Source organism: Sciurus carolinensis, chromosome 18 (genome assembly GCF_902686445.1).
Source record: "Sciurus carolinensis chromosome 18, mSciCar1.2, whole genome shotgun sequence".
Taxonomy (NCBI): domain Eukaryota; kingdom Metazoa; phylum Chordata; class Mammalia; order Rodentia; family Sciuridae; genus Sciurus; species Sciurus carolinensis.
The window spans coordinates 19,370,970-19,386,826 of record NC_062230.1 but is presented as its reverse complement, the minus strand read 5'-3'; the positions used below and the strand labels follow the sequence as shown (position 1 = coordinate 19,386,826).

Genomic DNA, 15,857 nt, shown 5'->3' with positions numbered 1-15,857 from the left:
ATTTTTTTCAAACCAGGTTATTTTTGTTGTTGTGTTACTGTTCTTTGTATACTTCGGAAATTAACTCAGTTTGAATGTATGATTTGCAGATATCTTATCTCACTCCATGGATTGCCTTTTCATTCTGTTGATGGCATCCATCAATGTACAAAAGTTTTACATTTTGATATAGTCTACTTTATCAGTTTATTCTTTTATTGCATGTGCTTTTGGTGTCATATCCAAGAAATCATTGCCAAATTGGTCCCTTTGACACCATGCTTTGTGTTCCTTCTTGTGGCAGCGGATAGATATGGGTCGATTTGACCTTATTGGCTTGGAGGGTCGTGTTTCTCGATATGAGGCTGATACATTTCTGCCCCGGCACCGTCTCTCTCGCCGGGTACTGCTAGAAGTGGCCACTGCTCCTGACCCTCCACCCCGGCCCAAGCCAGTCAAGATGAAGGTTAACAGGTACCAGGAATAAGGGGAATGGGTTCTTAGAAAAAGTAACGACAGCTGACTGGAGGGGATTGGGGTAGAAAAGAAGTGTTAGAAGCTAGGCTAGAATGTTTTATGTGGGAAAGGTGCAAAGTTTTATGGAGGGATTGGGGAAGAAAATAACTAGAAGAGGATTCTGGGGGTGGTTCCTATGTTTGTTACTGATTTTTTTGTTTGCCTTCTCTCTTTGCTTCGTGCTTTGTGATCATCTTGGATTTCTTTCTCTTGTTCTCCTTTGGGTCTCTCTTTTTTCCCTCTTTGCTCTTATAATCTTTCTGCCTCATCTTTCTTTCTTTTGCTATTCCTTTTTCCCTCTCTACCCACCCCCTTGATTTTTCCTCATAGGATGCTGCAGCCAGTGCCCAAGCAAGAAGCCCGCACAGTGGTGGTGGTGAACAACCCACGGACACCCCTTGGCCCTGTCCCAGTCCGACCCCCTCCAGGCCCTGAGTTCTCAGCCCAGCCTCCCCCTGGCCCAACCCCCCCAGTACTGCCAGCACCACTGATGATGTCAGCCTCACCTGCTGGACCCCCGCTTGTTCCTGCATCCCGACCCCCTGGACCTGTTCTTTTGCCTCCCCTGCAGCCAAACAGTGGTCCTCTCCCCCAGGGTGAGTTGAAAGGGAGCCAAGGGTTATGAGTGGAGTGGTGCTTCAGGAAGATTGTTCAGACTAGGGACTAATGAAATGAGTTTGAGTACCTGGTTGGAAAGTAGGGGGTGTGGTGTTTCATAGACGAGAAGGGGAAATAATGGAGGCTTCTGGGACCAGGTTAATGCTTTAGTCAGGATTTATCTGACAGGTGTTTGGTTTGTATCTACAGTTTTGCCATCCCCCTTGGGAGTCCTGAGTGGGACCTCACGGCCTCCCACACCAACCCTATCCCTGAAGCCGGCCCCACCTGCCCCAGTTCGCCTGAGCCCAGTCCCACCCCCAGGCTCCTCCAGCCTGTTGAAGCCCCTTACAGTGCCACCAGGCTACACCTTCTCTCCTGCTGCTGCCACAACCACCTCTACCACTACAGCAACTGCTACCACCACAGCAGTGCCGGCTCCAACTCCTGCACCACAGCGCCTGATCCTGTCTCCTGATATGCAGGCCCGTCTGCCCTGTAAGTACCCAGGGCTCTGTGGTTGAGGGACTTGAGATCAAAGGTTTATATTTGAGGGAACAGGAGAATAAAAGGGACATAAGTTGTGAAGTTTTAGGCAACTAATATATATTAGGTATTTTTGTCAGATACTGGTAAATTATAATTAAGATCCCTCAAGGAGTTTAGTCTGGTTGAGAAAGTGACCCATGGGTTGGTAAATAGTGATAAGCCTCCCAATAAAGTAGTTGTGGGGCCAGTGATATAGCTCATTGATAGAGTACTTGACTATCGTGCTTAAGGCACAATGCCTTGGAATAATCCACAGTACTGCAAAATGAAAAGCAAAAAACAACAAAAACTAAGGGTTAAAGGACACAATCGATTCAGTCTGATAGCGGGACATTGGAGACTGTAAAGAAGATTACTAACTAAACAGGTGGACTTGGAAGGATCAGTACCTCAAAAACTGAAGGGCTATGTGTGGGGGCTTTGTTGAGACATGGCAAATCGTGGAGAAACTAGAGACTTGTTTGTGTTCTTCAGAAGGTTCTGAGAAATGTTGAACAGTGTGAACCCTGTGAACAATATGCCCTTCTCTTGTTTGTAGCAGGTGAAGTGGTCAGCATTGGGCAGTTGGCTTCACTGGCGCAACGTCCAGTGGCAAGTGCTGGGGGAAGCAAACCTCTCACCTTCCAAATCCAGGGCAACAAGCTGACTTTGACTGGTGCCCAGGTGCGCCAGCTTGCTGTGGGGCAGCCCCGCCCGCTGCAAAGTAGGTAAAACCCACCCCCTGTCCTGCCCTTTTCCTTCTCTTTTCTGTCCCCTTGTTTTTGTGGCTCTTTTTAGATGTCAGCCTTTATGTTTCTTTTTCTAGCTTTTAGTTGGTGGGGCCAAGGGGAATGGTTGGAAAAGGGATCTTTTGATTAAAAATAGGGAAAAGGTCCTTCTAGAGATATAATTCCCTGTTTTTTCCCTTTCTTGCTCTTGCCTCGGCCTCCTTTGGCTGATAGCTGCTTCTCTCTCTCTCTCTTTTCCCTCAACCCAGGGAATGTGGTGCACCTGGTGTCAGCAGGGGGGCAGCACCACCTCATCAGCCAGCCTGCCCATGTGGCCCTCATCCAGGCCGTGGCCCCGACCCCTGGCCCCACCCCTGTCTCTGTGCTGCCTTCTTCGACCCCCAGCACCACCCCTGCCCCCACTGGCCTCAGCCTTCCGCTTGCTGCTAACCAGGGTGAGGCTCCTGGCCTTCTTACTTAGCCCTTGCTAGCCTTGGTCCTTCCAGGCATGTCCTGGGCTACTGTCTGTCCAACCTTCCCTTGTCGTTTTCCCTTGCCAGCATCTCCAATATCTGTCTTCCACCTGCCACCACTTTTTCCATCCTTTGGGTCTCTTGCTTTTTTTCTACCTTCCTCTCAATGTAGCTTCCTTTTGCAGTGCCACCATCCATGGTGAATAATACAGGCGTGGTGAAGATTGTGGTGAGACAGGCCCCTCGGGATGGACTGACTCCTGTTCCACCATTGGCACCAGCACCCAGACCTCCAAGTTCTGGGCTTCAAGCTGCATTGACTCCACGCTCCACTTTAAGCCCTGGACGGCTACCCACACCTACTCTGGGTACTGCCCGGGCTCCCATACCTGCGCCCACTCTGGTGAGGCCCCTTCTCAAGCTGGTCCACAGTCCTTCGCCTGATGTCAGTGGTGAGTCCAGATTTGCTGATGCCATGAATTTTTGCCAAAAATAGAGATGAGGTGGGGTGATCCTGAAGATTTCTTTGTCATAACAGAGCCCCTTGTTATCAGCATGCTGTCTTAAGTTGTACATAATTTGCCCAAATCCTAACCTAATTCCAAGATAAATTTATTGGAATCTTGAAGGAGAAGGAAATGATAAGTTGTCCTGTTCTGTTAGTTTTTTGGTGTTATATTGTATAGTGATTCCTTTCTGGAACATAGGATAAGTGTGGGGTGAGAGAAAGTGGGTAGTAAAAGGATCCAGAAAGTAATTCTGGAGTTAACTTGTCCTCTGTCTCCACAGCTTCAGCACCCGGAGCTGCTCCCATGACCATCTCTTCTTCTCTCCATGTGCCATCCTCACTCCCAGGGCCAGCCTCTTCTCCGATGCCAGTTCCCAATTCCTCTCCCCTTGTTAGTCCTGTGCCCTCTACAGTCTCAGTTCCACTGTCATCTTCACTCCCCATCTCAGTCCCTACCACGCTTCCCGCCCCAGCCTCAACTCCCCTAACCATCCCCATCTCAGCCCCCTTGCCTGTTTCGGCTTCAGGCCCAGCTCTGTTGACCAATGTGACTCCAACACTGGCACCTGTTGTTTCAGTGTCTCCTGGACCTCCCTCTTTGGCACCAGCTGGGGCTTCCCCAACTGCATCAGCCTTGACTCTAGGTTTGGCTACAACTCCAGCCCTGTCCCCACCTCAGACACCTGGTCACCCTTTGTTGTTGGCTCCCACCTCTTCACATGTTCCAGGGTTAAACTCATCTGTGGCCCCAGCATGTTCACCTGTCCTGGTACCAGCTTCAGCTCTGGCCAATCCCTTTTCGGCAGCACCAAATCCAGCTCCTGCTCAGGCTTCCCTTCTGGCTCCAGCACCTTCTGCATCTCAGGCTTTAGCCACCTCTCTAGCTCCTATGGTGGCTCCACAGACAGCAATCCTGGGTCCTCCAGCTCCTCTGGCTCCTCTTCCAGTACTGGCTCCATCACAGACTTCAGTTCCAGTTATGGCTTCATCACCAACAGCAGGAGCCCCGTTAGTCTCATCCTCACTGGTGCCCACTCCACCTTCTGTGTTGGCTTCATCATCAACTCAAACTATGGTACCAGCTCCTGTTCCATCACCTCTCTCAAGCCTGGCTTCTACGCAGACACTGGCTCTAGCCCCAGCTTTAGCATCCACTCTTGGTGGCTCGTCTCCATCTCAGACACACTCTTTAGGAACAGGGAACCTTCAGGGGCCCTTTCCAGCCCAGACTTTGTCATTGACTCCAGCATCATCCCTGGTACCTACTCCAGCCCAGACACTGCCTTTGGCACCAGGAACACCATTGGGTCCGACTCAGACACTGTCTCTGGCTCCAGCTTCTCCGATGGGCCCGGCCCCAGCTCACACGCTGACTTTGGCTCCAGCAACATCATCTGCTTCACTCCTGGCCCCAGCTTCAGTGCAGACACTGACTTTGAGCCCTGCCCCAGTTCCTGTGCCCACCCTGGGTCCGGCTGCAGCTCAGACCCTGGCACTGGCCCCAGCCTCAACACAGGCCCCAGCTTCCCAGGCATCTTCCCTTGTGGTTTCGGCATCTGGTGCCGCTTCCCTGCCTGTCTCCGTGGTAAACCGACTGCCTGTTCCCAAGGATGAGCCTGACACACTGACATTGCGCTCTGGTCCCCCCAGCCCTCCCTCCACTGCTACCTCGTTCGGTGGCCCCCGACCTCGACGCCAGCCCCCCCCACCACCTCGTTCCCCTTTCTATCTGGTAAGTTTACCTCCCCAGAGGAACAGAAATAGAAAATTGGGTTTCTTTGAAGTATGAGTAATTCAAACAGAATAATGTCACTTTTAACCTGGTAAATTACAAAGCCTAGTGTTAGCAAGTGCTCAACTGAAATTTGGACAAGTCCCTTCTTGGGTGTGTATAACCTTATCTGTAAAGTGTGAATGTTAATTCATGTCCTGCCATTTTCAGGGGTAAGAACCAAGGGGTTGGGGTTTGGTTGTTGATTGCTTGTTTGTTTTCTTTGTTTTTTGGAGCTGGGGGGATTGAATCCAAGGGCCTCATGCATGTAAGCATGCACTCTGCCACTGAGTTCTACCTCTACTCTCCAAATGTGCTCTATTTTTATTTTTTTGTGGGAGGGTCTCACTGCATTGCCCAGGCTGGCCTTGAACTCCTGGACTGGAGAGATCCCTCTTCTTTGGTTTCCTTAGTAACTGGGACTACAGGTGCACACTTACCATACTTGTCTCTTCAAATATACCTTTCTCCCCCCATACTGGGGATTGTACCCAAGTCACCTATGCATGTTAGGCAAGCCCTCTCCTGGGCTGGGGATGTAGCTCACTGGGGATGTAGCTCAGTAGTACACTTGACTAGCATGCATGAGGCCTTGAATTCAGTCCCCAGCATCATCCCTGGTACCTACTCCAGCCCAGACAAAAACAAAACAAAGCAAGCACCTATAACTTGAGCTACATCACCCTAGCCCTTTTTATATTTGGAGACAAAGTCTTTCTGAGTTGCCTAGGCTGGCCTGGCCTCCCGCGTCAGCCTTGAGTAGCTGGAATTATAGGCATGTGTCACTGTGCGTGATCTCTTCGTTTTGTGTGGGGTTTTTTTTTTTTGATACTGGGGATTGAACCCAGCCAGGGGCACTTTACAACTGAACTACATCTCCAGTCCTAAGTTGCTTAGGGCTTCACTAAAATACTGAAGCTAGCCTAAAGCCTAAAACTTGGAATATCCTGTCTCTGCCTCTTGAGTTTCTGGGATTATAGGGGTGTGCTACCACACCATGCCATCCATGAACAATTTGTTTTTTTGGTACCAGGGATTGAACTCAGGGACACCTAAACACTGAGCCACATCCCCAGCTCTTTTCTGTATTTTATTTAGAGACATGGTCTCACTGATTTGCTTAGCTCCTCACTAAATTGCTGAGGCTGGCTTTGAACTTGTGATCCTCCTGCCTCAGCCTCTTGAGCTGCTGGGATTTATAGGAGTGTGCCACGCACCTGGCTCATGAGCATTTTGATAGCCATATTTTCCCCCTTACTATACGTACTTAGTTTAGTAAATTCCTCCAGGCCCTCTGTCTTTTGAATTAGAGCTTCTGCTTATTCCTACTTTCTACCAGAGCCACTGATTCCTAATGCTGCTATGTTGGGCCTATTTTGTTAAAAACAGTGAAGCCAAGTAGGGGGTAACTGCATACTTGTAATCTTACTTAGTAATCTTACTTAGCACCTTGAGAGGCTGAGGCAGGAGGTACAAAAGTTCAAGACCAGTCTCAGCAACCTATTGAGACTCTAAGCAACTGAGTGGGACCCTGTCTCAAAAAATGAAAATGGTTGGGGATGTAGGTCTGTGGTAAAGAGCCCCTGGGTTCAAACTCCAGTATCAAAAAAAAAAAAAGAGTTCAAGGCCAGCTCGGGCAACATAGCAACATACCAAACTTTTGTTTGCTACCTGGGATTGAACCCAGGGGCTGTTCACCACTGAGCCACATCCCCCCGCCCCCCCCCAAGACAGAGTCTCATTAAATTGCATGGGGCCTTGCTAAGTTACTGAGGCTGACTTTGAACTTGAAATCTTCCTGCCTCAGCCTCCTGAGTTGATGAAATTATAGGAGTATGTTACTATGTCTGGCTGCAAGATGCTGTCAAAAATATTTTTTAAAAGAGTTGGGGTTGTAACTCAGTGGTAGGAGTACCTTCCTAGCATGTGCAAGGTCCTGGGTTCATTCCTTGTGGTTCATACCAAATTTTGATTGCTCTGCAAGTAGATAGTAGCTTCTCAATACAATATATCTTTTTCTTTAAACAGTTTAAGGTGTAAATAATCTTACAGTTCACCCATTTAAAATGTACACTTCAGGATTGGGGTTGTTGCTCGATGGTAGAGAAGCCTAGCACATGGAAAGCCTTGGTGTAATCACCAACATAGCAAAAAAGAAACAAAAGCAAACAGTTTGGTAGTTTTTAGTATATTCAGTGAGTTGTGCAACTATCACCACTATCAGTTTTATTACTTTTCCATGGTTCTTCAGAAAGAAACTTTGCACTCCTTAGCTTCCCAACCCCGCCATTCCTCCTGTCCCAAGACAACCATTGATTTATTATTTGTTTCTCTGTTTGCCTGTGGGCTCATATATAATCCTTTTAGAATGACTTCTTTCTCTTAGCATAATGTTTTTCAGATTCACTTACGTTGGAACATATGTTAGTATTTTGTTTCTTTTTATTGTTGAATAATATCCCTTTGTATGGATATGCTACAGTTTGTGTATTCATTCATCAGCTGATGGAGACTTTGGATTATTTCTGTTTTGCTGTTATGAATAATGCTTCTATGACTTTAATATACAAGTTTTCGTATGAGCATAGGTTTTAATTTCTCTTAGATGTAGACTAAGAAAATTGCTAGTTACATGGTAACTGTTCAACTGTTTTGAGGAATTGCGAAAGTGGCTACACTGTTTGATATCATCTGTATGTGAGGATTTTAGTTTCTCCACATTCTCACCAACATCTATTGTTTTTTAATTATAGCCATCCTTGTGGGTTTGAAGTGGAATCTCACTGTGGTTTTGATTTGCATTTCCTGTTGGCTAATGCTAAGCATCTTTTCATGTGGTTTTTGACCATTTGTGTATCTTTAAAGAAATGTCTGTTCAGATCCTTTTGACATTTTAAATAGAGAATTTGACTTACTACTGAGTTGTAAAAATTCTTTAATATTCTTGTTACAAGTCCCCTTTCAGATGTCTGGTTTCCAAATATTTTCTTTTGCTACTGTTTTTCCTCTGTTAGGACATTTTCCTTCTTCACTTAGAGTACCTCAGGCCAGGAAATAAAGCTTAAGATAGTAGTCAGAAAGAAGTATTTGGGGCACTGCTTTTTTAGGACCAAGTCCTGGGTTCCAGTTTACTTTGTTCATTTTGAGCAAGACCAGATATTGTTCATTTATATGAATCTTAACAGTTTCGTAAAAGACATTAATCATGCAAATGTAAAACTACAAGCATGGTAAGTGCTTTTACAAAGGAGAATTAGGTCGTTTTATAGACTGAAACTGGAAGCACAGAGATAGGAAAGAATTGGGTCAAAGTCACACAGGTTTCCTACTATCAGGATGTCCTTTTCTCTCCTAAATATCTGGTTAGCAGTTTCTATCCCACCCCATTTCTTTCTGTTCTTGGCAAAAAACCTGCTGTGGATTTGATTAGCCCTTTTGTCTCTCAGTGATTTGAAGAAGTCTTCTTTTTTTATTTTTTATTTTTTTCAATGCTAGGGTTGGAATATGGTAAGCAAGTGTTTCACCTCTGAGCCACATCCCCTGCTCAAGGAAGGCTTCTAATGTTTTGGACCCACAAGAAGATGAATTAAGTTAGGTGTTCCGGAGTTCAGTGTTACATAGGAAAATTCTCACAAACCATCCATGTTACAAAACTGTTGGATACGCAGATCTTAATTTTGAATATTCAGGCATTCTGCTTTCGTAGCTTACAAGGGAAGACGAGTTTTCTTTAGTATAGAGTTACTCATTTTGGTAAACATTAAAAAAGGAACACTTGTCATTGACAGCTTGAATAACTACAAAAGTATAGTATAACTTTTGGATCTCACGGTTTCTATAGACTATTTCCATTTGGGAAGAACCATCAGGTTTTCTGTAAGTGTTTTTTTTTTTTTTTTTTTTTTTTAAATACTGTAAGGTTTTGATATGAACTCTTGAGAACACTGATTACTTTCTCTGTTTTGTTCTCATCCCTAGGAGTCTCTGGAGGAAAAGCGGAAGCGGCAGAGGTCTGAACGCCTGGAACGGATTTTCCAACTTAGTGAGGCTCATGGGGCCCTGGCACCTGTGTATGGGACTGAAGTCCTGGATTTCTGTACCCTGCCCCAACCTGTTGCCAGCCCCATCGGCCCTCGTTCTCCTGGCCCCAGCCACCCCACCTTTTGGACTTATACCGAGGCTGCCCACCGGGCTGTACTGTTTCCCCAGCAGCGACTAGACCAGCTGTCAGAAATCATTGAGAGGTTGGCAGGGATAAGTGCTAATGGGGAGTGGATATAGAGGTTAGGGCTGGTGAAGGTGCTAACTTTTGGGGTTTTTCGGAGTCCTATTTCTTACACTGCTTGCCTTCTTCCTTTTCACAGGTTCATCTTTGTCATGCCTCCTGTGGAGGCACCTCCCCCTTCCCTGCATGCCTGCCACCCACCTCCTTGGCTGGCCCCTCGTCAGGCAGCCTTCCAGGAACAATTGGCCTCTGAGCTCTGGCCCCGGGCTCGTCCTTTGCACCGTATTGTGTGTAACATGCGCACCCAGTTCCCCGACTTGAGACTCATCCAGTATGATTGCGGTGAGTTCACTGGTTAGTGCAGGACCCTTGATCTTGTAGCAGGACTGTAACATCTGAGGAATATTATACATCATATCTCTCAGAATTTCTGTACATTATAGGCAGTTTTTTAGGTTATGCTTATGGGTAAAATGGAGAATTGTAGGCCCTCTGATGGATTTATGGCATTCATGAATTTGACTTCCTTGAAAGTTGAAAGTATGCTGCTCTTTCATTTATTCACACAGCGATTGTTTTGCAAACATTTATCATATTTTGCAAATTATCTTGGATACAATAATGAGTGAGTCTGCACAGCATGGTATTTAAATTTATGGGGAAAAGGTATTTGGTAGTATAAGACAGTATAGTAAATAATTTTTTGCTAGGTATGGTTGGCACACACCTGTAATCCCAGCGACTGGGGAAGCTAAGGCAGGAGAATCGTGAGTTTGAGGCCAGCCTTAGCAACTTAGTGAGACCCTGTCTCAAAAATAAAAAAGATTGAAGATATAGCTCAGTGACCCTGGGTTCAGTTTCTAGTACCAAAATTAAAAAATAACAAAATTAATATTGGTTTGAAAAAAGGAAAGAATCCTTATATTGGATAGAATGCATTTGACTGCAAGTAACAGAACCAGCTAACAATGAATTAAACCACAGGGGCATTTATTGTTTACTTAATGAGAAACACTAGTGTGTTTTGGGTTCAGCAGCTTGCTATCTTCACCAACCTATGAACGTTTAATCTTTCTACCTTGCATACCATCCTTAGTTTTTATCTTTTTATTCTGTTTGTTTCTTCAAGGTATTGAGGTAGCTGCCATTGCTCCAGGTAGCATACCAATTCTTTAAATGCGAATTATGGAATTGAAATAAAAACACTTAATCCTAGTAAGTCTTTTTTTTGGCAGGGAGGAAGGCCCTCTCCATTGACTTTACTTCATAACTCATTGGTTCATACTGAGCCATGTAAACAGCTGTAGGGCAATCACTGACAAAGGGAACAGCAAAGAACAACCATGGTTTATTAGAAAAATCATGATTTATTTTCTGGTTGGATTGGGGCCTGCTACCCCTGTGCTCAAAGGATCTCTGCCAGGTGTCCACAGTGTTTTATCAGGTTCTGTTCCAAATAGTGGCTCTTGAACAGTAGTGATTAGTTTCTGCCATAAATATGGAGATATTTTTATAGTAATATATTTGGAGGTTTCCTATGTCTTAGAGTGTAAGAAAATGAGAATTTTTATTCATATGTGTACAATAAATTTTTATTTTGGTACCTGGGTTTGAACTTGGGAGCTTAACCACTGAGCCACATCTCTAGCCTTTTTTTTTAAAATTTTTTTTTTTATTTTCAGAAAGGGTCTTGCTAAGTTGCTTAGGGCCTTCTAAGTTACTGAAGGTGGCTTTGACCTTGTGATCCTCTTGCCTTAGCCTCAAGCTGCTGGGATTACAAGCATGTGCCACTGTGCCCAGCTCAATAAATATTTTTCTAAAAAGATTTTAAACATTTGAAACCAGAGTAGATGAATTGAAAACCTTTAAAAGTGGTAAAACTGAGGGCTGGATTGTGGCTCAGTGGTTGAGCACTTGCCTAGCATGTGTGAGGCACTGGGTTCATTCCTTAGCATCACATAAAAAATAGAGGTATTGTGCCCATCTACAACTAAAAAACAAATTTAAAAACTAAAACCAGCCAGGTACTAAGACACACGCCTATAATCCCAGTGACTCCGGAGGCTGAGGCAGGATCATGAGTTCAAAGCTAGCTTCAGCAACTTATTGAGGCCCATAGCAACTCAGCAAGACTCTGTCTCTAAACAAAATACAAAAAAAGAATTGGGGATGTGACTCAGTGGTTAAACACCACTTGGTTCAATACCCAGTACCCAAAAAAAAGGTGTTTAAACTGGGGACCAGGTGTAGAACTCAGGTGCTAGCATTGACAAGATCCTAGGTTTGAGCCCCATTACTGAAGGAAAAACAAAACCAAATAAAACCGCTTCAGTGCATGCCTGTAGTCCTAGCCGTCTGGGGGACTGAGGTGGGAGGATCACTTGAGACCAGCCTGGGCAACATAGCAAGTCCCAATTTCAAAAAAAAATTTTGGGACGGGGGGATATAGCTTAGTTGGTAGAGTGCTTGCCTTGCAAGCGCAAGGCCCCTGAGTTCAATCCTCAGCACTGAAAGAAAAAAAAAATTCAAACTATCTTCTCAGAAATGTTGTATAAATTATTTCTGTGTTGATGGGAGGTATACTAAATAACCTCTTAAGGTCCTACTTTGCTCTTTTTTTGAACTGTGACCTTAAATCTCTATATAAGTCATGACCACAGATTTGTCAGTGTCTACCTTGTGAATCATTTGATTTCAGTTGGTATGACTTTTATCGTACTTAATAGATCTCTTGCTCATTCGTAAACCACTGAGTATTTATTCCGTTGATGTTCCGTCAATATTTGTATCCCTAGTTAGACTCAGAGAAGATAGATCCTAGAAATACTCTGAAGAGGGGAACCTTTAAAGGGAGAAAAAAAGTATGGAGTTAAATATTTTTGATTCCCTAGCCTAATTGAAAACTTGGCCTAAAGCCTCGATTGTCTTTTTTCTTGGCAGAGGGGGAGTACAGGGGATTGAACCCAGGAATGCTTAACCATTGAGTCACATCCCAACCCTTTATTTATTTATTTATTTATTTATTTATTTATTTATTTATTGAGACAGTTGTTAAGTTACTTAGGGCCTTGATTTTGCAATCCTCCTGCCTCAGCCTTCTGAGCTGCTGGGATTTACAGGCACCACACCTGGTTACCCTTGATTACTTTTTTTTTTGTAGTTGTAGGTGGACAGCATGACTTTATTTTTATGTGGTGCTAAGGATGGAACCCAGTGCCTTACATGTGCTAGGCAAGCGCTTTGCCACTGATCTATGCCCTCCCCCATTCCCTTTTGATTACCTTTTAACCACAGCCTTGAGTATTCTCCCATTCCAGCTTGTAGCTAGTTCCCTGTACCCCTTCATATCTCTTCAGGAAAGTTACAAACATTGGCAGCACTATTGCGGCAGCTCAAGGCAGAGGGCCACCGGGTGCTCATCTTCACCCAGATGACCCGAATGCTGGATGTTCTAGAGCAGTTTCTCACCTACCATGGCCACCTCTACTTGCGTCTGGATGGGTCTACTAGAGTTGAACAGAGACAGGTAACCCAGGCGTCTGTAGCCTTTTAGAGGCTCTTCAGCTTCTCTCTCCTTTTCCCAAGCCTTGGGTTTCTAGAAGGGACCCTCCTAAGCCTTAGAGATTTTGGGGGTGGAGGGGGGTAAGTTTCCCAATACCATCTTTTTTTTCCTTTCCCTCTAGGCCTTGATGGAACGGTTCAATGCAGACAAACGCATATTCTGCTTCATCCTTTCGACTCGAAGTGGGGGTGTGGGCGTGAACCTGACAGGAGCAGACACTGTTGTTTTTTATGACAGCGACTGGAATCCCACCATGGATGCTCAGGCCCAGGATCGCTGCCATCGAATTGGCCAGACTCGAGATGTCCACATTTATAGGTATTACCCAGTCTTCTCTCATCTTACTTCTTTATTATTGATAGGGTTTCTTTGATATATTTGGCTATTTACACCTGGCCTCCATCTCCTAGACTTATCAGTGAACGGACAGTGGAGGAGAACATCCTAAAAAAAGCAAATCAGAAGAGAATGTTGGGAGACATGGCCATTGAAGGAGGCGCAACTTCACCACAGCCTATTTTAAACAGGTACATAAGATGATCTTTTAGCATAGGCAGAAGAAAACTGCTTTGCCAGTAGAAACTACTTCTGCTTATTAAAGAGTTGCTGCTTTGGTTTTGACAGACCTACTTTTCAACTAGTGGTACCTATGATATTTTTAGGAGCTGTCAACTTCACAATTGTAGCCCTGGGACTAGCGTTCTTTTGTCTTTTTTTTTTTTTTTTTTTTTTTTTTTTTTTTTGAGGTACTGGGAATTGAACCCAGGGCCTTGTGCTTGTGAGGCAAGCACTCTACCAACTGAGCTATATCCCCCAGCCTGACTAACATTCTTTTGACTTGATACTTTTCCTTCTGTTCTAATAGCAGACCATCCGAGAGCTGTTTGATATGCCTCTGGAGGAGCCATCTGGCTCATCTGTGCCCTCTGCCCCTGAGGAGGAAGAAGAGACTGTGGCCAGCAAGCAAACCCATATTCTGGAGCAGGTAAAAAAAAAAAAGAGCAGGCAGTCCTTAAAGCATTAACTTGTCTTTCATTAGGAGGTTGAGTTTGGGGGAAAGAATTGTTTCTGTTGCTTTCTAGACTCTAGTCAGCCTTTGATAGTTTTAAGTTTATTGCTTATTGGTTCACATGATTTAATAAGAAAAAAACAGGGTTTGGAGTTATTGAGTCCTAGGTTCACATTCCAGCAGTGCCGTTGCTCCCCAAGCCCCACCGCCTCTTGAAATGGGGGTCTTGCTGTGTTGCCCAGGTTGCTTAAAACTCTGGACTCCAAGCTATCTTCCTGCCTCAATGGCAAGTGCTTAATAATTGGCATTTGTTAAGCCAAATCACACATTTGTTACTTTTTGAACCTTCCACCTAAGTGGAATGGAAAGGAAATAGTAACTTTTATGATTAAGTGATGTAGTACTTGTAAGTGCCACCTTGTATGTGATATGAAACATTGTTTGCTAAGCATTGAAGCATAACATTCTCTTGGAAAGCTTTGTTTTTTAATAATAATATCTGGTTGGGCACAGTGGCACATGCCTGTAATCCCCACAGCTCAGGAGGCTGAGGCAGGAGGATCTCAAGTTCAAAGCCAGCCTTAGCAAAAGCGAGGCACTAATCAGCTTAATGAGACCCTGCCTCTAAATAAAATATAGAATAGGACTGGGATGTGGCTCAGTGGTTAAGTGGCCCCGGATTCAATCCACGGTATTAAAAGAAAAAAAAAAAAGACGTTCGAATCTGTGACTTCTGTGACTGCTTGTCTGTATTCATTCTCTCTCTCTCTCTCTCTCTCTCTCTCTCTCTCTCCTCTCTCTCTCTCTCTCTCTCTCCCTCCCCCTCTCTCTTTCTCTCTCTCTCTCTGCCCCCCACCTCCAAATAGTGGGTTTTCCCTGGTGGGAATTCTAGTGAAATCTGTTTCATCCCATATGGACCACTGAGTTGCTTTGGTAACTCTTGAGGTTCTAGATGGTTGAGTTCTTTTGCACACCTTGTTTTATGTAAACTTGGTCAGAAATTAATTCCTAGGTTAATTAAGTCTTATGTTTTTTGTTTTTATTTTTCCACTGTACACTCTTATAGGCATTGTGTCGGGCCGAGGATGAAGAAGATATCCGTGCTGCCACCCAGGCCAAGGCTGAACAAGTGGCTGAACTTGCAGAATTTAATGAGAATGATGGGTTTCTTGCTGGTGAGGGAGAGGAGCCTGGTCGGCCTGGGGCTGAGGATGAGGAGATATCCAGGGCTGAGCAGAGATTGCTGCCCTTGTAGAACAGGTTAGTGTTGAAAAGACCATTAGTTCTTGCCTTCATCCTTCATAACTTTCCCTCCTGGACTCAGGACCCTTTTATTCTGTCTTCCCTGATGGTAATAAACTAGGGTGCTAGATCCCTGGTCATGTTCATCACCTCTGCTCCTCCCTGCAGCTGACCCCATTGAGCGCTATGCCATGAAATTTCTGGAGGCCTCACTTGAGGAAGTGAGCCGAGAGGAGCTTAAGCAAGCAGAAGTAAGTATCTCTGGCGGCTGAGACTTGCTGCTTTCTACATACTCCTTGCTCTGCTTTCCTCCTGCTGACCACCTTTGGGTTCTGTTATTGGTAGGAACAAGTGGAAGCTGCCCGCAAAGACCTGGACCAAGCCAAGGAGGAGGTGTTTCGTCTACCCCAAGAAGAAGAGGAGGGGTCAGGGGCTGGGGATGAGATTTCCTGTGGGACTGGTGGAGGCAGCCACCGGCGCAGTAAGAAGGTCAAGGCCCCTGAGAGGCCAGGGACTCCGTGTCAGTGAGGCGTCTTCGAGGAGCCCGGGCTGAAACTCAAGGGGCAAACCACACTCCTGTCACATCTACCCATCATACCCGCAGCACCTCCACACCTCCCCGCTGCAGCCCTGCCAGGGAGCGAGTTCCCAGGCCAACACCTAGGCCTCGACCTGCTCCAGCTTCAGCTCCTGCTGCAATTCCTTCCCCAGTCCCTGTC

At 45.3% G+C, this 15,857-nt stretch overlaps 1 protein-coding gene and 1 non-coding gene across 2 annotated transcripts in view; one reads left to right on the top strand and one right to left on the bottom strand.

Annotated features, from left to right (window-relative positions):
- The window catches only part of Srcap (Snf2 related CREBBP activator protein), a 36,388-nt gene that overhangs the window by 17,901 nt on the left and 2,630 nt on the right, over positions 1–15,857 (top strand). The window contains 19 exon segments of the mRNA XM_047533369.1: positions 284–453; positions 826–1,091; positions 1,303–1,590; positions 2,180–2,344; positions 2,618–2,803; positions 3,007–3,273; positions 3,611–5,061; positions 9,079–9,344; positions 9,465–9,667; positions 12,682–12,851; positions 13,009–13,205; positions 13,298–13,385; positions 13,388–13,414; positions 13,753–13,872; positions 14,963–15,128; positions 15,131–15,160; positions 15,307–15,389; positions 15,484–15,652; positions 15,655–15,856. Of these exon segments, the coding sequence (XP_047389325.1) occupies positions 284–453; positions 826–1,091; positions 1,303–1,590; positions 2,180–2,344; positions 2,618–2,803; positions 3,007–3,273; positions 3,611–5,061; positions 9,079–9,344; positions 9,465–9,667; positions 12,682–12,851; positions 13,009–13,205; positions 13,298–13,385; positions 13,388–13,414; positions 13,753–13,872; positions 14,963–15,128; positions 15,131–15,160; positions 15,307–15,389; positions 15,484–15,652; positions 15,655–15,856 (4,514 nt within the window).
- On the bottom strand, positions 13,629–13,703 carry Trnav-cac (transfer RNA valine (anticodon CAC)). Its single transcript has one exon. It is a non-coding gene; the product is annotated as a tRNA-Val (tRNA).